Raw genomic sequence first — 23,499 nt, forward strand, 5'->3', positions numbered from 1 at the left:
GAATGTTGTTGACAAAGTGAGGAATCATTGATTGAAAATCAAGAAATACAACTAGGGGGGCATTGAACCTTACCGAGGCTCATAAAATCAACTAACATGCGTCCTGAATAAAAATCAGGGGCAGTTCTACTCAAAACAAATTCAAAATCGTCGTGAGTCAACTTCCATAAAACAGGAATTTGTTTTTGGGAAAATACCATTTGTTTTAGAAGTCATATAAAAATCACGAAAATTAGTAGCAGAGGGTAAAACAAAAACAAAAAAAATCAGGAAGAAAAATATGACGTAAACAAAATTGATTTGTATTTTTAATCCCTCTGGCAACATCTGTTTAAGAAGGGGCTCACCTTACCTTATCTCAGGAAGAAAAATATAAGTAAGAAATGCACACATAAGCATTCTTGTTTGTTACTGTCACAGAATACGAAGACCAAATATACGTACCATACAAATTACATTAAATTATTACAAAATTACATATAAACGTATACAAGATTACAGCCAGGAACTTAAATAAACGAAGGAAGTTGAAGTCTTGCACTGGCTACTGTTCCTTGTACCTAGGATATATGCTGCTTTTCATATACAGATATGCAAATCTACAGATTCTAATTAATGAATGAGGTCTGAAGAGATAGCAAGGAACTTACATAAACAAGGACTCAAAAGTTTATTGGAATGCTACATACCAAGGGCTTGCTAAACTTATTTCATAAAAAGTACATGCACTTCAAAGTGCTTCTTCAAATTCCTGGATAAGAGGTTTACTTATACAGACTCTCTATTTGCTCCTTGTACTGTGCCACGACTCTGTCCCTTCGTATTTTCATAGTTGGAGTCATTAAACCACTATCAATCTGCAATAAAAGGGTACAATTAATCAGCCAGCCAGTCACATCTGTAACTGGAATGACAATGCTTGCAACGATATTTTACCGTAAAGGGCTCATCCACAATCAAGATTGGTCCAATTTGAAATGAACACCCTGAAGTCCTGCATGAAATTAAAGGAAAACTATAAGGAAAAGAAAACATCAGAGTGCAATAGCCTACAAGGTCTGCTATAGTTGCTTACTGGATTTGGATGGCCTCTGATGGCCATAGGCCATAGACCCTTTTGGTTTCTTAAGTTTCTATGATTGTTTAAATAGCATGGTTTTATGTTTTTTCTTTATGAACCTCGACGATACGAGGGGGTTTGATGGTTTTTTAATTATGACAATTGTTTGCATGAGTATATAAGAAGAAACATATTTTTATTTCCAAGATAACCAATGATTGAGTAATTAATTCTAGTAAGCACAATAAGTTGCACGTTGAGCCAAGGTTTGACATGCACAGTCACACAGTCCATCCATTATATCCGAAATAATTGAAAAATAAATTTTACCATTTTCTTAATTCTTCATATAGCAGGCTGGTCATTTTATCCTTACTGAGGTCTGAGGCATTAACATCTAAAATAGACAACTTTTTGGCTGCAAGTAAAACCTCTTCTTTGTTTGGAACAATTATTGCCCCAAGTCGCCGTTGATCCTACATACAGGAATGCCACCAAATGCATAAAATTAGTACGTGGCCTCTTAAAAGTGGCAAAATATAGATAACTACAGTTCTGGAAAGTCCAATACAGAAAAAGGAAAAGAACAAAAGAAAGCTGCTGAAACTCAACCTGGCCGACCACAACAATTTGTTGAAAGAGACTACTTCTCATGGCAGCCTCCTCAAGCTCTACTGGTTCAACGTTTTCACCTAATTTTTCAAGCAACTCGTGTCAAAGAACAACCAAAAATACCAAGTAGGGTATTAAGAAGAAACAAAAAAGAAATGAAAATGAGTACTAAGTTATAAGATCGGCATCAACTAAAATACCTCACTAAATGACTGCTTTCAGATTTTAGAATATGGAAACCATAGATGCCCTGACCCACATCCAAGCAACTTAAACTTTTGGGAATAGTGTTCGTCCAAAAAAAAAAACTTTTGGGAATAGTGAAGCCAAGTAAATTTGAGATCGGCATGAGCAAGCAACTAAAAGCTCTTAATTTGAAATGTAAATGAATAAATAGATAGAGGGGAGCTGGCAACTTTAATAACCCGTTCTTGAAGAAACACAAATTTCCATGTAGGATGTCCATCAATATATAACGGGCACTACACACCACATACATATAAAAGATCTATACAATTTACAAAGTATGAGTGTCACAAGCCCAAGAAAAAGAAAATGCTGAAAGTTAAACCAAATGGCATGGAAGGTAAAAGGCACGTGGGCAATTTTCAAGTAAGTGAAATTGGCTTGGGTAATTCCAGGCCTGGTGTTCAACCTCACTGAGTGAAAGACAAGTGGGTTTTTGGAGGTGGGAAGAGGGTTAGAGTATTATTCAGGTGCAGAGTTTTAGCGGTAATTTGGGTGAATGACAACAGAAGAATTTTGAAAGAGTCTTAGGAGGCGGAGGTGGAGGAGCTGCACGATAGCGTGGAGTTGTTGTCATCCTTATGGGCATCTATCAATAATATTTTTAGAGATATCTGTCTGCAATTCTATTAGATGGGAAGGCAGCAATAAGCTATGATTTAGTGGGTATATGGATAAGATACAGGATAGGAATTCCACTATTTTCTTTTGATTCTGTATTTTGACGTGGGTTTATTGTCCACAGGCTGTATTGCTTGATTTCTATTAAGGAAGGTTTCTTTTTCAATAAAAAAAATCATATGAAATTTAGGGTTTCTATTTCAAGTATTCACTTCCTAACAAGAAGATCCATGACACTGTAGCAGAAGAAGATTAAGATTTTAGTATACCTGTTGAAAGGACTATAGTATCCTTTGCGCGTCCTTCCAGGACAACAACACCTCCACAACGACGGCTTCGCCCTGTTGAGTGGTGAGGAGCAATCCAACCAATATCTCCAGTATTCAGCCAACCATCCTCATCTAGTACTTGCTCTGTAGCCCTTGAATTCTAGTTGAAGTGTGAATGCAAAAAGGTCACTTGACATCTTAGGTACAGAAAAAGTTTCATGAATTCTGATTATAATATTAAAAATAAAATTCAAAAGTGCAAAAAATCAGACATTGTTCAGAAGAAGACTAAGAATTAGAAGAGAAAGGTCACTTGACATCTTGAGGACATCATGCTAAACCAGTTCAGTACCTCACATGGTAAAACAATTAATCTGGATTGCTCCCTAATGAATACTAGAAGACTACTGATGATATTAAAAAGGAGTTTAGAAAATCTTTTCTGTGGGGACAAAGACTCTTAAAGAAGAACATACAAGATTCCTGGTTATGAGGCTCCGTTAAGAATGTCTATGTTATGTCTTACGAAGATTTCCCTGGTTCCAGATCACACTCATGCAATTTAGATATAACAGAGCATCTCGAGAAGAACGCACGAGATAAGCTTTAATAACTTTTCTTCGCAGTATTATAATACCCAAAGTTTTATGTCATTACCAAGTTTGCAGCATTTTAAATCCATGGAACTTATTTATACAAAATGACTACAAAATTTTTAGCATGTATCTGAATAATTCAAAATTTAGAAAGCACATTTTGATTAACTAAAATTAATGTCACCTTATAGTATCCTTTCATCACTTGTGGGCCCCTAACTTTTACAATGCCAGTTGAACCTGGTAGGAGAACTTCACCGGTTTCAGATTCTACAACTTTGAACTCTGTATGTCGAATTGGAGGCCCAACTGAACCAAGAACCTTAAAAAAAAATATATCATTGACATTGTCATACAATGTACCACTGTGTGCAGAAAAAAAAGTAGACAAACAACAAACCACATGAAAACAAACAAAAGGGAAATAAATTGACGTCTTAGAAGTGGTTAGAGTTTATGATACTGAACTAGTAATTCCAATTTTGAAAGACTTATTCAACCAACTAAAACACAATTGAATATTTTGGAAAATAATTTATATAAGCTAAAAAATTAAATTAAGATATGGTAAATAACTCTCTATTAGGAATAGGATTAATTCTAGCAACAAAGGAAGTAAGTCAGTGATTGTTTATGGTAACAAGATAACCGCCAAGATTTGTGAACTTGTAATATTCAAAACTGATTCTGTTTGAGAACAAACTATCTTACCCAGAAATTCAGAGCCATGCATAAAATATATAGATCTTCGGTCTTTCCACCCATTGCTCATTGGTTTTGGGTTAGGTACTATAATTCTATATGGTATCAAAGCAGGCAAACTGAGCGCCAACTTACTGGTGACATATGCTTATTCACCCAATATAATCTGTCCATGTGTTTGGTTCAGTCATGCCACACTTGAGGGGGCATACTGAGAATAGAATCCCACATTGGGAATTCCAAGCCTTGCACCACAATATATAAAATATTGCGCCTTTCATCACTTACAATCTTTTTTTTTTCTTTTTGACATTTACAAGCACTGAGAACAAATTAGGGGACTCCAAGTGATCCTATTGATTATCATCATAGATCTTAGAATATTTTTGTCAATACAACTTTGAATTTAACTCCTACAAAGCAACGATAAATTTTTCTGAACGGTACTTGTTTATTTTATTCTATTTTCTGTTATCACATGCATTATCATAGGTGCCATTAACCAAAAGGTAGATCTTGTACATTTTAATGTGAATTAGATTGTATTTCTCACATTACAGTTTGGCCTACGAGCAGCAATAACAGGAGAAGTCTCTGTTAAACCATATCCATTCTGCACTTTCACACCAATTGCCTGCAAGTGTACAACAGTAATATGAGAGCTGATTGTCCAAAACTTCTCTCTGGCCAGAAAAATATGTCTGAGAGTCTGACCTCAAAAAACTTATCAACATGTGGCGGCAAACTGCCTCCTCCACTAATGCCAGCCTGAAGGATGTGAAGGAAACCCCGTCATTCCAGTCAACAGCAAAATTGCTAGTTTATGAACGGTATATACTTAAAAAGATCCAGAAAAAGCAACAAGAGAATACAAATTTTCCTCGGAAAGCATAGAGACTTTTGCAAATGAGAAACAAAATGTAGAAACTAACTGAGTAAAATAAATAATCTAAAAATATGATGACCACTGATATTCCGGTGATATGTGAAAGAAACCCACAAAATACCCACTTTTCACAATGTTAAATTCCAATAAAAAGGAGGTGACTACAAGAAATGATTTAGAAATAAGACAACCTTTGATATTCCAATAGCTGAGTGAATTTTACTATAGACTAGTTTCTTTCCCAACATATGCAAAGGCCATAAGATTGCAGCAACAATTCTTGCCCATAACCAATCATATACTGAAGCAAGATATGATGGTTGCTTCTGGTTCCTCGTCAAATATGTCCCCTATCAACCAAATTGAAAGAATCGGATACAATAAGATCGAAAGGAAAACTAATTGTCAACAAACAATACATTAGACATAATAAGATCAATAATCAAGTTCGAAACCAGTTGTAAATCAGTTTGATACAAGATGATAGTGAAAGATTTACCAGAAGATTCAAATACATTAGCCAAACCAAGTATTTTTGTTAATTTTTTATAGGACAGTCAAACAAAATTATGAAGCAGTAGATTTATTACAAAATACCAATTTAACTGGTGGGTCACACATTTTCAAGGCTGCATAACTGGTTTAGTTATTGATGTTTTCGGAGTGAACGTATATTCTAATTAGGATCAAGGATGAAAATATCGGTGATACAGATATTATCGGGCCTTCAATTTACGGATATTTCGGGGGATATATAGATGTCGTTTTAGGTATCCAGGAAAATCGACAAAATAAATACAATTAGACTTAACACAACAAAGACAACATTATTCAAACAAAACCCAACCCAACCGATTAATACATAACCCAACATTATATTACAAGAGTTAGACTTAATGATAAAGGAATTGAGAGATAGAAGATTAGGTGAAAAATAAAATCAAACAAACAAGAAACCGAGCAACCAGATAGAGGAAAGGAAGAGCCAAAGATAGCCAAAATGACTGAGGAGAGAAGAAAGGAGTAGCTACTAAGTATTAGAGCTTGGTTTTTGACATTGATTCAATGGCTGGGACCTATGATTACTTTCAAAACAGAAGACAAATTTCTGGGTTATTTCTCTGGTATAGGGGAAATATCGGTAAATATCGAGGATATTGGGGGTTATTGGGGATATATTGCCGATAAGGGGGAAGAAATAGGCTTACCCCCCTGTGTCTATATCGACACCTAAAAAAAGGGATATATCAGCCAATATATCGGGATATCGGCCGATATTTTCATCCTTGATTAGAATTCTGGAGTGGTTTCCTAGTTTGTTTACAGGTGTGATCAGTATTCTATTTGAACCCTTTTAGAGTTATAAATTAATGTGTTCTATTCTCCCTTTTTTTCTCAACATGGTATTGGAGCATCAGTTCAAAAGCATCCTCCAAAACTGCTATCTAAGTTGACATTTGGAATCTTATGCCTCACTTAAGGTACTTGAAAAGTCTAAATCTCTCCACCGCATAGCTGATGTGGGACCCAAAGTATTACATTGTGATTCAAACTTGGCTATTGATAATCCTACCCACAAATTTAAAATATATATCTGCTCTGTTTTGATGCTGAAAAGTGTTTAGCCCCGTCATTGCGGTCAACTACATGATGCCATGAACGCACACAATGTCTTTGTGTTGTAGATGCAAGTAACATCATCCATCTTGTGGGTAGGCACATGATGTCCAAGTTGTTATAGTAGGCAAAATTAATTTTAGTGGGTTCTTCAAGTGGAGCATCAAAATTTTAAATTTAGAAGTTTTGGTTGAAATTGTGACTAACTGATTCCCTTTCAATTTGAGTGACTGAAGATGTGAATATCACATTCAAAGAAAATTCATGACTCATAGTCACAATTATTCAAATTGGCCAATTTATAGCTGACTTTCACAAGTTAAGTAACATGACCTCTATGACCTGAAATCAAAGAACCTCCGATGCTTAAGTTAGACTTGAGAGATTCCAGAGTACTAAGTTTTGTAACTTTAGATCACGTACCTCAAATAGTTGAAGGCCTTGGTTATTTATACTGTTCCAAGTAGTCTGGATTGTTCTCAACCATTGATGGTTATGTAGCGTGAATCTAGAGGTTGAGTTGAACTCAAATGTCCTGTCCCTCGCCAACTAGCCGTTTGGCTTGGGAGTGCGGGTGGTTATTTGGTGGAGTGACCCGAATTTAATGGATCACTAACAGCTTGAGGGGAATTTTAACCAGTCATGTTCTGGCTCCAATGATCTCCTTTCGATCGTGGAGCCCAAAAAGGCTTGCTAGCCCTTTCAGGCTTATTACCCTCAAGCCTGTCTGGGCTTGACAAGGGATTTCTTGGCCCAATGCATGGCCCAAGTTTTACCTTATCCAACAAAGGAGCTTCCTACAGAATGGCATCACTCACAACCTAATTAATGTGTAATTACGTGTGTGCTCTTTCCAACTTCTTGGTCGAGGTTATTTCCATCTCTTTGCATTGATAGAGTCCATGTTTAAATATCTTATTGGGTGTAGAAAATGTGTTCCCACTTCCCACAGTGTTCATATTATCTGTTTTGTATGGCCAATGAGAAAAGAAAATAGCTGGATCTGAACACGAAAAAATGCTGAGTGTTGTACCTCATAAATCCTCTTAAACTCCATGTATGCTAAACTGATCCTTATGAATGTAAGTGCAATAAACTTACGAGCTGCAGAGCTTGTAGAGATCTGTTTCTGAATCCCACTGCAAAGAGAACGTAGATGACATAAACAAAAATATTAAAGAAAAGAAAGGAAGAAGCTATGAGAAGGAATTAGTTTACTGTACCCAAAAAAAAAAGGGTTTTAGATAAGCAAGATCGTGTCATTTAGATAAGCAAATTCATCTATAACAATAAGAAACACAACCGAAAAACTCCTCAGCCTTGCTCAGAATGAAATTTTTGTTGTTGTCTAGATAAGCAATATCATGTCGTTTAATATGCTAAAATGCTGAAAAGTTAAAGTTTAGAAAGCTAAACCTTCTTCAAGAAGAAATCTGAAAAGAGAACTAGTGCTCTGATGTCATAATAGTAACCACTCAAGGCTCTATTTATACCCACCTTTAGAAACTAAAATAAAATAATAATTACAAAAAACAAAGAGTTTTAACAGTAACCCTAATGAAAAGCTATCTTTAACAAACACAAGAAATGAATAATTTTTCTACAATATTTTTAAAGTTGATGATATGCGAACGTTGTAACCACTTGAGAGATCACAAATGCTTTTCTCTGTAACAAATGTGTGAGACACATTCTGTGACGAACGTTAAAAAACAAAACAAAGAGAACAGAACAAGGTAAAGAAAAGGACACACGTTCACACAAAGAAAAAAAGACAGTTGTCCAGAACACTTTTTCATGGAAAAAAAAAAAAAAAAAAGCAGACATATGCAGTGCCATAATTCCCAAGAAAAGGACATACCTGTAAAGTGTCTCATACACTAAAGGAACTGAAATTATGTAATTTGGTTGATAATGTCGCAAATCATCCTATCAAATAATATATTCAATTAGAACATCATAAAACCAAAGAAGCATATCATATAATTGGATGTGAAATAATTAGTTTTTTCCCACTTTACATCACGCTGACAATATTCTTGTAATTTTTCAGACTGCTGGAAAAAGTTAAGGTAAAGTTATTTCCAAAGAAAAAGTTGTTAGAATTGGATCAATATGCAAGCCACATCCACAACCTCCCATTCATGTACTTGCTCTGGAAATAACATTTCCTAAGAGTATAATAATAATATAGTAAAGCAAACAGATCAACTTAACATCCATGAAAATCAGCAGCAATTCAAAATAGTAATACCTTCAAGTTCCTCACAGTTGTGTATACTTGCTCGATTCCGTACGTAAATATGAAATACTCACAAGCTCGTTCATAAGCATGCCAAGGTGGAAGCATGCTGAGAAATCTGTCCCCAACTTCAGCAGGTACAACATCCCAGAGGTTTTTTATCTGTGAAAAGAACAAACCAAATGGCCTCAAAACCGAGTTAAGAATTACGGGAAAGACATTCATTGGCTTCAATTATAAAATAAATAAATAAATGAAACTGGGGAGGGTATTCCAAAATGCAGTAAATTGTCTGCAATAGCAAAGCAAGGCAGTAGTGGGTACCCTCAGAGGCCAAAGGCATTGTCAGTACATTAAGTCATACATCATAAGTTAATGGACTCATGGTGAGATAGAAGTTCCATAGTACACACCAGGTTTGCAAATTATATGGAGACATTCTATAAGAGATTAATTATGTTAATTTGGCATTTGATATGATGTAAGGTTTGAGGGAGGGTTCCCTAATGAGTTTTTTTTTCGGGTTTTGTTTTATTTTAGATATTACTGCGTCATCAATAATACCAAGGTTATTCGACATACAAACCTGATGCAACAGATTTCGATGAGTAAGCATGACACCTTTTGGGTTCCCAGTTGTTCCACTTGTATATACTAGTGTAGCAATATCATCTGAGTTGATGGCTTCATATACATACTGTTGCTCTGAAATTAAGCCACATGCCAATTACAGCCCATTTACCAAAAGAGAAGAATATTCTATAACTAATAGCAGTGCATCAAAACTAGAATTAACAGCACAGTAATTTTTATTAAAGAAATACAGCCATCAAGTATGCCAAACAACATTTGCATTCCCAAAGTCTGATCACACTATAATCAATCTTCCATTACACTTTTAGCCCAAAAAAAAAAATTCTTCCATACCAGCCATATCTCTGTCTGGTTACCGCTATTGATACGTAACAAACATGAAATACACCAAGCAAATTTTGCTCTTTTTTTTCCCTTTTGTATATGAAATATAGAGAAGTCTAAACAACAAGTGAAATTGCAATGATATATCTTTATATACATATATACATACTTATAAGGAAATGTTCTCTTGTCAGACAGTGACATATTATGCTTCTAGATTGTTAATCTGAATCAATCATCAAGCAGAATCTTATTTAAATACGTGGGTCAATATTTTGGCAACATAACATGTCAGATTTTCAGTAAAAGAATACCACCGTGTATATGCCAAATCAAGCTTTAGGACTTATATCCTACTTTTCTATGCCTTTGGTTTTGGTAAACTCTTGAAGGTCATTGTCACTTATCTCTAGTGTTAAGTTTCTAATTACTGCGCAATTAGGTATCTTAAGTGTTAAGAAATGTTAATCATCTGTCAAAGATTAAAAATCAATAAATTACAGATGTTTTTTACATTAATAACATTCAAGTTTACTGTCATACGTGTTGATGACACACTATTTTCTCTTTACATGTGATATGAATATGATTATCCTATTCCAATATTATAAAGTTTACAACATTTATCGATGAATCATTGGCTGGCTTAGCATGTTCTAAAGTTTCATTTAACATTTCCATGTTTTAAAACTTTTCATTTATATTTCTATAAATCTGGACTTCCCATATTTCTACCAACATCAACATTTTCAACCATGTTTACATCAAAAAGCTTATGTTTTGTGCAATGCATGCTTTATGATACCAAGTGAATGGAAAACATAAAGTTGAAAAAGGGGTTACTGGACTTTGAAACCGAAGTTCAGGAAGGTCGACAGATGGATGACATACGTGCATCATTAAAATCAGGAGCACTCTTACGACTCTCTCTTCCCAAATCTAGAATCTCCCTGTAGTTAAAAACAGGGATCTTCCCTTCACTGGCCAGACTTGACTTGTCCCCCCAAAGCAGGATTACAAATTTCATGACAACCTTGGAACCGAATGCTTCTGCAATCCGATTGAATAATTCAGGACTGTCCACAGCAAGTGCAACACTGTAGTAGTGATGAAGTTAAACTTAAGATAGTTTCATGGTTTCATCAAGGATAAAGAGAAGGAAGCATGTGTTCACAAATACATAAATGTACATCAGCACATGATATGCATGTTTTTGTAGGTCCCAAGTGGTTTTTAATGATCTCAAAGCCATTTTTGAGTTAAAAGGAAAAAATAAAATAAAATAAAAGCTCCTACTAACCTCATAGAATGCATTGATTGTCAAAGAGTAACTACTTCAACATTAGGAATTAAAATAAATAAAAAGAACTACACATGACAATGAGTAGCAAAATAGAACTCAATGAGACAAGCCATGTTACACATTAAGATTGGAAGTGAATTAAAAGATGCATATTATAAAACATAAGATATGTTATGAATCATATATATTAGTGAGACAACGATGGTGGAAATTGACTTGAATAAGCAAAACATAAAACTAAAGGGAGAGTTTTTCCCAAACCTCTCAGAGTGATCATATATTTGTAATAACTCTTCAACTGAGGACCTTGAACCTCTTACCACATTGATTGCTCCAGTGGCCATCATACCTAAATGAAAAAAAATAAAAAAAACATGAGAATGAGAACTACTATTCACTAATGAAATCTATTAATAAACAAAAATATAAAATTAAGTATCACGTGTAGTAGCTTAAATTGCTTTCATGTTTCCCTAGAATACGATTGAGCTGCTAAGCATTGTCTCAACTTTCATACTTTTTTATAAGAAACCACAATTTTATTATTAAAAAAACCATAAAGTACAAATAGTGAACAAGAAATCCACCAAAATACAACAACGAAAATCTTAAAACTAAGACACCTCTCATAACAAGGAGCACAATTCAGGATGTCAATGGACAGAAGGAAGCAACAACTCAAATTTTGGATGAACCGACGACAACAAAAACTATTCCCATAATACCATTTTAAGCAATGAGTGAAATCTTAACAACAAACTTAAAACAAAAATCCTATGCATTTAGTACACTAGTGAAATAGATTAGATTGAGCATAAAGGGCTGATATCCCAACAACACTTTCCTCACTTTTCCGCTCTGACCCTGTAGTAGTTCCAAAGTGATCTGAACATAAACGAAATCAAGCCAAACAAAAACCTACAACCATAATTCACAAGCGGACTACACTGGAAAAGTAAGAAATTAATTCCACAATCATACTCACACATCTAACATCAAATAAGTCCAATCATATCCCAATTGATTAGATTCCTCTGTGTTACAGTTCTAACTAAAGCTGCTGTCAACTTACAGAAAGACTCCTCTAGGTTACTCTGATAGGTGACATACGTTTTCACAAAAAAGAACTACTGCACCCCTTCAACTGCTTGCACATAATTTAACCTCAAAATCCTTATCCAAAAGGAAGAGCTGGATGAACTTGAGAGCAGTTACTACTACAAAGGGCATAAACCAAGGAACTGTAAATGCTTAAGAGGCCAAACCCAAAGCCATAAATCTAATATGGAGAAGAATACAAGATGGAATAGAGGATTGTTTTAATCACACATTCATAGGCCAAAAATGGTAAAAATGTACCCTGATCTGCAACAAGCCAACGGCATGAATTATCAGCAAAAAGTGCAATTTTTTCTTCAGGCTTTACTCCAGCAACTCTCAGGCCTTCAGAAAAATCCAAAATTTCCTCTACTAGCTGCAATTTCAAAGTAGTAGTATTTTATCTTCTTATTAACACTGGAAGACAGATGCACATTGGATTTATAAAAAGTAAGCATAGAAATAATCTTATAGGTAAGAAATCACTAAAATTATTTGATAGACGAGTAAATTGATAAAATGAACTAAGTTGGTCGACCCTCAATACTTATCACTGAGAGATGAGGACATATCAAATCCATGCAAAAAGTATAGCATAATCCATAAAATCAAATATAAGCTAACAGAAACATTTTCCTTGGTTAAGACTTTACACAGTTAAGCAAAACTACATTAAAAAGAAAGAGTGTGCACCCAGGAAAGTACAAAAAAAACAGGAAACATGTCTAATGACCCACGTGTTGCTTACCTGGTAAACCACAGCCCTCCCTTGCCTTCGCATTCCACTAAGAAAAACATCGTAGAATTTCGATCTAAATTTGCTATCACTATCATCCCAACTTAGGAACATTGAGAGCCTTTTCTAAGAGATATCAATTTTCAACATCAGATTTCTATTAATCAGTAAGCTGCACAGTAGTTAAGTGTTATTTAAATTGAAGGTCAATTTATTTATAATTTCCAAAATTTCAGAACATCTGGCAGTACTAAGAGTCCATTAATTTTTCTATTAGCTATAATTGCGGGTCTGTTTATAGGGATTTCAGTAGTTTTGATAGTATCAACTTTCACAGTTCCTGAATTTAGTCTTCAACTCACATCAGATTTAGAACTTAGAAAATATTTAGTAGCCTAATCATGTGTCTGTAAATATTTCGATATAGTGAAGAAAAAATTCAGAAAAATCTTCAAGCAACTATACTCCTTTTGAGAAGGCAGTTCTAACCAGAATCATAATCTCCAAAGAAATCTGTGTTAAGAAATATTTTCTTCCAATTCGTCTCTTTTCATTCGTTTTGAAAATCTTTCGATATAGAAGAATTAAGCAGAATCTTCAAGAAACTATGCTCCTTTTGAGAAGGCATCTCTAACCACAGCCATGATCTAGACAGACAACTGCATAAAGTAATTTTTTCTTCTAACTTGGACTTCTCCATTCTTTTTAAAATTATCAGATGAACAAGAAGCTCTTTTCCGTATTAATTTCCAGCATACCTGTAAGACTGAAACAACAATCCACACCTATTTTCTCAAGTTCATCATCAAACTCTACTTTCAAGACTCAAATACCATGTCCTTGAAACTAAATAACATATGGTAGCTAAGCTAAGTACAATATCCAGTACCTTCATCAAGTTCAATATGCAGTTTCATTCTTGCTCACTGATCCTACTTCAACCCACAAACTTGACAGTAATCAAGTGTACAACAAAACTAAGAAATTAGCCACCCACCCCTGTTAAGTTAACATTTATGTCATTCGCACAGTCAAACCCTTCAAATTATCACCATTTTCTAATTTGTGTTAACTTAAAATTGATCCCAAACTCCATATTACACACTAACAAACTGAAAACGCTAAAATGAGTATTAGTATTCCTAAATCCTAAGGCACAATCTTCACTAATATACAAAGGAGTAAAGAAACAAAAAAGAGGAAAAACAATTTTTTGATCCATTGCAGGCCCATGCAGGGTTCTGGAACAGGAAGTAAGCTCCTAGCAGAAGAAACAGGGAGTAATCCCCCCATCCCCTTCTGAAGGAAGAAACTAATCCCCAAGCCATTTTCTTTATTGACACTGGAGAATTTAAGAGTGCAAGGAACGATGCTTTGGGACCCGAGGAGTTCCTTCAAAGTTCAGACACTTGAATATGGAGGCAATGGGATTCAGCATTTAAAAAAGAAAAAGAAAAAAATAGTCATGATAAAACAAATATGAAGGAGAGAATTAAAAGCGGAAAAGAAAACTAACCTGTTTATAAGTCATACTTGAAGGTGGATCATGGTATGGATCAGTCAATGCTACGCGATCACCATATCTCTCAGCTGAAGATCTCCAAATGTCCGGCACTGCCTGCCACTCATCGGACACAAAGGCACCATTCCTGTCTAGGAACGCACTTTCTAGAAATGGTGAATACCTTCTTATCTGCATTTCCTCTGTCTGTAACAGAATATTTTGAATACATATATATGTCAGTTCCCTCTATCTCTGTTTCAATCCATATATTTTGGATCATCAGAGCATATACATTGTCTTATTCCGTACTTAAAAATTAATCTGCAAGGCATCTGATATGAACATGTTCAATTTCTGTAATACCAAGCACCTGATGGCATAAACTAATCCTCACTTTTCAAATGTCTATGAATGATCTAAACCCCAACTTCTATTTCAGGAAAATGCCATCTCATGCACATTCTCACCAACACTGATAGAATTAGTAACATTTGGCAGGCAACATTACGAACCAAAACATATTAAAAAGAGCAGAAAAATGCCAATACAAATAAAAAAAAGACCAATCAAAGTAATAAATTCATCGAAATTCTCAAAAGGGTGTTCAAGAATCACCTTTGATTGGCAAAACACTCGGAACCCACCTCGCCTTCCATTCCATGTTCCAAGAAAGACTTGCCTGGTTCTGAATTTATAGTTAGGAAAGAGGAATTGAAGGGCATGCCCACAATGAGAAGAGCTAACCAAGACCAAGTTGTTCCTTAAGGAAATGGTGGCCATTTGATTTGCAGAAGCAGAAGAAGAAACTGTGGAAATCGGGTTTACCACAGCTCCGAACATAGCTCTGTTTTTGTAACTGTGGGTTTGACTTGATATGGATTATGGATATAGTCAGAAGGACAAAGAGAGAGGAAGCGAGAAAAACAAAGACAGGAGCTCATACTGTTTGACAAAGTGTAATGATTGGGATCTTTAGCCGACCTAATATATAAAGTGTGATATAGATTGGGATCTTTGAAGTATTCGCCCATTACAAGTTGCAACAACCAAGTTTAAATAGTGAGGGGAATGTTGATCAAAGTGCATCAATTGCTTCGACCCAAAAAAAAAGTGCATAAAGTGAAACCTGTCGCGCGGACCACAAACGTTAATGTTTTGAAAAGTAGACAAGTTTTTATTTTTATTTTTTGTGCAAAGTGGAATTCATTAACCAAATTAAGAGGGCACAACAGTATCATCAAATAGGAAAGGCTCCAACCAAAGGCTCTTCAATCCAGGTTACAATAGAGATGCAGTTTAAAGCATGTTTAGCTAACATACGAGCAACCTGATTACAACCCCTTGGAAGGAAAAAAAACTGAAATATTCTCAAACAATTGCATACTCCTCTCTTAACATCATCAATGAGATGCGCATATGGTGCAAAAGAAGACTCCTCATCAATAATTAAGTTATTAATCTCTACTTGTGAATCAGACTCAAACATATGATAGAAGAGTGTTGGAAGTTTGAATGAAATTCAAGGACATTTGTCTCACATTGGTAGAAGGAAGAAAGGGTGAGGTCTTTATAACTGTGGAAGTCTCACACTTAGTGAATAGAAGTTGGGCCAAGTAAAACCCAATTAGGCTTTAAATTCGATTTGGGCATTAGGGTTTAGTGCATTTTAGTGCTCCAAATTTAATTATAAAAAAGATTGGCCTTGGGACACTTTAGATTTAAATTAATTAATTTTTTTTATTAATTTGGATTAGTTTAATTAACTTTTTTCTAACAGTTGTGACTCTTCTGATAAGGTTTCATAAATTTATTTAAATTAAACAAAGCCCCATTCTTTAAACACAGAAAAAGCATTCTACAAGCACATTCATATTGTCTGAGAGGAAAACAATCAAAGTTCACCAGATTCTAAGTCCTAGTACTAGGACTTAGAATACAGATAGTTGAATCCTGGGAGGCAGTCACCGATCGAACTTCAAGCACCGAGAAGGGGTGAAATTACTGTCTTTAGGACATTGCATCAAATCTGCAAGCCTCTATCTCAAATCCAAGTCAGTTCATTTATTTATTATTTACTGTATTTCAAATTACAGTTTGTTATAAATTCAATTTTGTTGGTGTTTATATATTGTTGATATATATATATATATAATCATTCGACCAAAAAAAAATATATATATATATAATCATTTTTATTAGTCACTGATTTTTGTTTATCTAATAAAGAGAACCCAGCATCTCGAGTGAAATTCAACTTGAATTGAAGTGCCTTAATCTCGGCATGCTTGGGGGAGGGGGTGGTGTCAAGGGGAAGCGTCATAGCCACCATTCACCTTTGTCATTTCTAATGACAGCACCAATTCCACCAACACTGGGAATATAAGGAGCATCTACATTGAGTTTAAATTTACCAATAGGAGGGGGAGACCATTTGGATGTTTTCTCAACAACTATATTAGACTCCCTTCTCATTAGCCCTCCATACTCCTCAGCCAGCTGCAATGCTCTATTAAAAATCATCTCCTCTGTTTGAGAGCAGGCTTCAAACACAACATTGTTTCTGTTTTGCCAAATACTCCAGCAGATGTATGCATGCAATTCAAATTTTGAAAGAAAAACAGTAGCAGCCTCAAAGAAATCACCATAAGTGGACAGATGCAGCCCTTTAAAAACCTCCACAAATCTCACTTTCTTCCAGACTTTTTGGGCACCAGGACGACTTTAAAACTGCATGAATAAACTTTTCAGAATTTACGTTACAAATTGGGCAAGAGTCATCATATACTATTTTCCCCTTGACTAAATTAGTTTTACAAGAAAGAGAGTTATGAATGGCCCTCCAATTAAAAAAACTGAGTTTGGGAGGTGTTGAAATTGGTAAAAATTTCATGGGTAAAAATTTCATGTGGAACCCATGTAGTAAATGGGGAGTGCAGAAACTCACGTGGGTTAAGAGCAACTCCACCCATTTGGGGGGGCAAGGGCAGCCACTATTCACGTGAATAGTAGTTGCCCTTGCAAATAGTATTGTGTGTTTCCACCCGTTGCCATGGCAAAGGGCAATTATTATTCATTTTTTTGTTTTTTTCACAAATTTTTTTACCTCAATAATTAATTTGGATAATATTTTCGGATAAGATTTTCGGGTTCCTAGGTGCACTAGCGGTCCCAAATTTTTTTTAGCGGAGGTGCAATATTGACTAAGTATGAAAAATGATTTTTCGGAATAATCATTTTCTCAAGATAATTTTTGGCGGCTTTTGTTCCTTACACATCAAATAAGAAAACTTGATTTTATGGGATTTTAGTATGAAATATATATTGACTTAATGAGCCATCATTTTTTGCATAAATCGTATTTTGCACTAAAACCGATTTTTCATATTTTGATTTGGTGGGAATTTGATTTTCTAGTATTTTTATTTGAATCCAAATGGGGGGTACTTCCTCATTTACATTGTGAACTTAAGTAAATAGAGTAATATAAAAATAAATAAAAGTAAAAGGACAAAGACATTTACTTAAATGTTGAAAATGAAAATAAGGTCTTGAAAGATATTTACTCAGAATATTTTGGTATTTTTTAAAAAAAAATTCGATTTTTTTCCATAATTTTATTGTCAAAAAAATGTCAGCCGTTGGATTGGAGGAGGAGAAGCAGATCGGAACGCCCAGGCCTTGACACCTGTCTTCTACAGACTGGAGCTTGCGCTGACGTCGTGCTGACGTCGTCAGCCCTCCAGCTCGAGCTCGGGCGAAACTGGCCTTCGGGCCAGCCTGTCTTCGTGGGTCCCACTCCCAGCCCGGGCTTGGGCTCCTCGCTGGAACTGGGTTTTTTTTTCTTCCCCCCTCAGCCTCTGTCTGGGCTTACCGCTGGAGTTGCTCTAAAGGGAGGAAACAAGGCATGTGAAGTATCAGATTGAGGAAATCAACTCTGAATTTCATATACACTTTTCAGCAATTAAATACACATAGGAATAACAAACACTTGTTTGAAATCCTAAAAGATAAAACAGTTTGAAACTATCTCCTAACTCTAAGGAACAACTATTTGAATGAATACAAACTGGAGAAACTAACGGGCTAATATTATCTGTACAATGAATTCAAAATAAAGAGACTAACGGACTGGTACAAGTGGTTACAATCCTCTGATATGCCCCCTCAAGATGGAGCTCGAGATCGAAGTCCAATCTTGAATTTGAGATCCAGAAAACGAACACGATGCAGAGGCTTGGTAAGTGCATCTGCGAGCTGATCTGCGGAGGATACATGAGCAACCCGAAGGACACCGTTCTGTACCTGGTTCCTGATGAAGTGAAAGTCAACGGCAACATGTTTCATTCTGGAGTGAAACACGGGATTGGAACAGAGTTGTGTGGCTCCAACATTGTCGCAATAAATAACGGGACAGCAGGGCAGTTGAACACCAAGATCAGTGAGGAGATAGCAAAGCCAGTTGAGCTCAGCAGCTGCATTAGCTACTGACCTGTACTCAGCTTCAGTGGAAGACCTTGCAACAGATTTCTGCTTGTTAGAACTCCAGGAGACTGGAGTAGACCCAAGATAGGTGACATAAGCACTGGTGGATGAAAAATCATTCTTGTCACCTGCCCAGTCTGCGTCCGAATAGGCGTGGAGATTCAATGGGGACTGACGATGTAGTTGGAGACCTTCATTAATAGTGCCACAGAGATAACGTAAGAGACGTTTAACAAAGCTCCAATGATCGGTGGTTGGAGTGTGCATGTACTGAGCGAGTTTGTTAACCGCAAATGCAAGGTCTGGTCTTGTAATCAAGAGATATTGAAGGCTGCCAACAACTGTTCTGTACTCGGTGGGATCAGGTAAGGCAGAGCCTAACTTTAGCAACGGTGGGCTAGTCGGAATGGGAGTGAGCACAGGTTTGGCATCAGTCATATGAGTTCTAGCGAGAATGTCCAAAATGTAACGCCGTTGAGATAATAAAATACCGTGCTGATTGGGGATTACCTCCACACCCAAAAAATAAGACAGCTGGCCAAGATCCTTAATTGAAAACCGATTAGCAAGAACATCAACAAAGGAGTCAATCATCTTAGTGTTGTCTCCAGTGATGATTAAGTCATCCACATAGACAAGTAGATACATACGATGGCCAGCAATAGTGAGAACAAATAGAGAGGTATCTGCATGGGAATTTTTGAAGCCAGAATAAAGAAGAAAAGTGCGAAGTTCATGATACCATGCTCTCGGTGCTTGTTTGAGGCCATAGATGGCTTTTCGAAGTTTGCAGACATAAGATGGATGATCTTGATCAACAAAACCTGGGGGTTGTTGCATGTGGACGTGCTCGGAGAGGTGGCCTTGGAGGAAGGCATTGTTGACATCAAGTTGACGCAAAGACCAACCCCGAGATACAGCAAGACTGAGGACAACACGAACTGTTGTTGGTTTGACAACAGGGCTGAAAGTGTCTAGATAATCGACGCCTGGTCTTTGATGAAAGCCTTTTGCGACCAAACGTGCTTTGAACCTGTCAATAGAGCCATCAGAGTTACGTTTAATTCTAAAAACCCATTTACATCCAACTACATTTTGTGTAGAATCAGGTGGAACAAGTTCCCATGTCCCGTTTCTAACTAAAGCATCACACTCATCAGACATGGCTTTACGCCACTTTGGATCTTTAAGGGCAGTAGACACGGTGGTTGGTTCAAGGTCGTTGGATTTTGAGAGTTGAGTAAGAAGGTTCATTTTAGTGATGGGTTTATGAATGTGGTTCTTGGCTCGGGTGGTCATTGAGTGAGTTGGAAGGGGATGAGGGTCAGGTGGGTTAGGAGGTGACGTTGGGATTTGTGGTGAGGGGGTTGAATTGGTTGAGGATGTCAAGGAGGGTTGGTGTGAGTGGGGGGGCTGGTTTGTGTTGGGGAATGGAACCTGTACTGGAGTGGATGTTGGGGCTTCATTTAGAGGTTGCTGAGAGACGGTGACTTCAGATGGCATAGTGAGTGGCGGCTGGGAAGAGGGTGAGAGAATTGTAATTGGGGCAGGAATCCAAGTGGCAATGGGGTTGGGATGACGACTAGAGGACGGACTAGACAGTGAAGAGTAAGGAAACTGTGATTCAACAAATTTGACATGTCGTGAGACATAAATTTTGGAGGTTGAAGGATCAAGACAGTAGTATGCACTTTGAGTGAGAGAGTACCCAAGGAAAACACACGGCTTGGACCGTGACTCAAGTTTGTGTGAGGTGTAAGGTTTGAGCCAAGGGTAGCATAAGCAACCAAAGACCTTTAATTTCGAGTAGTTTGGGACTGTCTGAAAGATTTTGTGGTAGGGGGAGGAGAGATTTAAAGTGGGAGTGGGCATTCTGTTGATGAGGTAGACGGCTGTGGCAAAGGCATAGGTCCAGTAGGAGATTGGTAAAGAAGCATGAGTGAGGAGGGCAAGGCCGGTTTCAACGATGTGAAGGTGCCTCCTTTCGGAGTAACCATTGTGTTCAGGTGTATGAGGGGGGGTGGTGAGATGAGAGATACCATTGGTGGAAAGAAAATTAGAAAGGGAAATGTACTCACCACCATTGTCAGAGTAGAGTGTTTTGATGGTGGAATGGAAGTGTTTTTCTACAATGGCTTTGAATCTTATGAAGACTTCTTTGACATCAGATTTGTTTTTGAGTGGGTAAAACCAGATATATTTAGTGAAATGATCAATGAAGATTACATAATATTTAAAGCCATTATGTGAGTAAATTGGAGATGTCCAGACATCTGAAAATATAATTTCAAGAGGTTGAGTAGAGACAATTGCAGAGCTGGAGAAAGGCAATTTGTGGCTTTTATTGCAAAGACACGCATTACATGAAAAATCAGATGACAAAGAGGAAGAGACGCCTAAGCAATTGCTAGAAACAATATGTTTGAGAATTGGAAAAGCAGGATGTCCTAAGCGATGGTGCCAGTCTAGGGACGAGGTCTTTGTTGCAGAGAAGGCAATTAAAGGGGAGGAGGTTGGCCACTCATATACACCATCTTTAGTCTGACCCTTGAGCACTGTTACCCCGGTCTGAAGTTCCTTCACAAGAAAAGTTGATGGTAAGAACTCAATGGAAACATTGTTAGAAGTGCAAAACTGTGAAATAGAAATCAGGTTCTTTTTCATAGTTGGAACACATAGAACATTGTTTAATGTAAAATTATTGTGGGGAGTTTTGAGAGAGGTGGAACCAGTGTGGGTGATGGCAAGGTTAGAGCCATCTCCGATCATGATGTCATCAGTGCCCATGTAGGGAGCATGCAGGGAGAGGTTGTTGAGATCAGACGTGACATGGTGTGATGCACCACTGTCCAGAAGCCAGGATGATGAGGTGGAAGGATGGGTGGCAAGATGAGCTTGTGGTTGCCATGGTGTGCCTTGTTGGGAAGAGCTGGAGGAGGGGGGAGTGTGAACTGGTATGAGCCGAAATGATGGACACCGTTTGGCAGTGTGACCTTGAGTCCTGCAAATTTGGCAGTAGCCAAGGTATGGCCTGGGAGGAGGACGAGTGCCCTGTGATGGATTTGGAGTTGCAGCAGGTGGGCGGTTGGTGGAGTTGGAGGATGGGCGCCAATTGGTGGTGGTGTTGCCTTGTGGTGGAGAAGGACGCCAGTTTCTGGTGTTGGTTCTGGATGTGGGATTTGCAGTAGCTGGAAAATGGTGTGGCTCAGGTGGGATGCTTTGAAGGGAGGCTTCAAAATTGAGGAGTTTTTCGTGAAGTTCTTCAAAGGTGATAGAGGTGTCTCTTGCTTGGACCGCGCGGACTAACTCTTTGTACTCATCACCGAGGCCATCGAGGATTTTGTCTGTGATTTCTTCTTCATCAAGGGAGGCGCCAAGAAGAGCAAGATCGTCGGCTCGAGTTTTGATGGATTGCATAAACTCAGTGATGCTAAGGGAGCCTTTGGTGGTGTATTTGAGTTGGTGTTTGATTTGTTTGATGCGGCCACGAGAGGGTTTAGCATAAGTGTTGGCTAGAGTTGTCCAGGCTTGTTTAGAGGTTTGGGCTTGAGCTATGAAGGAGATAATGGTGGGTGAAAGGGAGCCAATAATGGCGTTGAGAATCAGTTGATCCTGTCGGATCCATAAACTGTAGCTGGGATTGGGTCTGGTGGTATTTTCTTGGGTCAAGGTGGCTGGAGGACATGGTTTGGAGCCATCAATATAGCCAAGAAGATCATAGCCAATGAAGAGGGATTGGAATTGTAGTTTCCAGGAAAGGTAATTGGTAGAGGTAAGTTTGAGAGGAGCTTGAGCAGCAACGTTGATGCTGATGAGAGTTTGATGTGTTGCATTGGTGTTTAGGATGGTTGCAGGTGCAGACTCGGTGGCCATGAGTGCTGAAGAACAGGGGAGACGATGAGAAATGGATCGGCTTAGACTACTGATACCATATCAGATTGAGGAAATCAACTCTGAATTTCATATACACTTTTCAGCAATTAAATACACATAGGAATAACAAACACTTGTTTGAAATCCTAAAAGATAAAACAGTTTGAAACTATCTCCTAACTCTAAGGAACAACTATTTGAATGAATACAAACTGGAGAAACTAACGGGCTAATATTATCTGTACAATGAATTCAAAATAAAGAGACTAACGGACTGGTACAAGTGGTTACAATCCTCTGATATGAAGCAGCTGGAAAAGAGAAATATGTTGGCTGCTGATGAAGCATGGCTCGAGGCTTCTTTATGAGCTTGGTGCGCATGTGGGCATGTGGCTGGTCCCTTTTTGGCATGTGCGTGTGGCTGATTTTGGAGAGAAAAATCAGCCTTCATTTATTAACTATTAAATGGGCACCAAAGGAGAAAAGTTGCGGCTGCTTTCTTGGTGCTTGTCTGCATTCATTGGTGATTGAATAATGCCTGGCATTATTTGTCTTTGCTTTTCCTATTTAATAAGGAGACTTGGCAGAGAGAAGCATGTTTGCTTGTGTCACACCAAGGAACCAGAGAGAGAGACAGAGAGCACGGCAGAGAGGAGAAATGGGAGGGAGTGGACTGCTTGTGAGATGCAAGCAAGCAGTCCCACGAACTTCTGGAAAATGTTTCAGCTGGAAAT

General features: G+C 37.3%; 1 protein-coding gene across 1 annotated transcript; it reads right to left on the minus strand.

Moving 5' to 3' along the window:
* Window positions 1-437: 437 nt before the first annotated feature.
* LOC110754782 (putative acyl-activating enzyme 16, chloroplastic) lies at window positions 438-15,454 on the minus strand. Its single transcript, XM_021955894.2, has 18 exons — window positions 15,026-15,454; window positions 14,423-14,614; window positions 12,432-12,546; window positions 11,334-11,421; window positions 10,661-10,866; window positions 9,438-9,556; window positions 8,864-9,013; window positions 8,471-8,538; window positions 7,643-7,748; window positions 5,184-5,342; window positions 4,821-4,874; window positions 4,660-4,740; window positions 3,589-3,726; window positions 2,809-2,968; window positions 1,673-1,752; window positions 1,391-1,536; window positions 937-994; window positions 438-857 (listed from the first exon to the last, which is right to left on the minus strand). The coding sequence occupies exons 1-18, from the start codon at window positions 15,248-15,250 to the stop codon at window positions 765-767; spliced, it is 2,238 nt and encodes a 745-aa protein (XP_021811586.2). The 5' UTR covers window positions 15,251-15,454; the 3' UTR covers window positions 438-764.
* Between the last annotated feature and the right edge of the window lie 8,045 nt (window positions 15,455-23,499).

This window comes from Prunus avium, chromosome 1 (genome assembly GCF_965620075.1).
Source record: "Prunus avium chromosome 1, drPruAviu1.hap1.1, whole genome shotgun sequence".
NCBI classification, from domain to species: Eukaryota; Viridiplantae; Streptophyta; class Magnoliopsida; order Rosales; family Rosaceae; genus Prunus; species Prunus avium.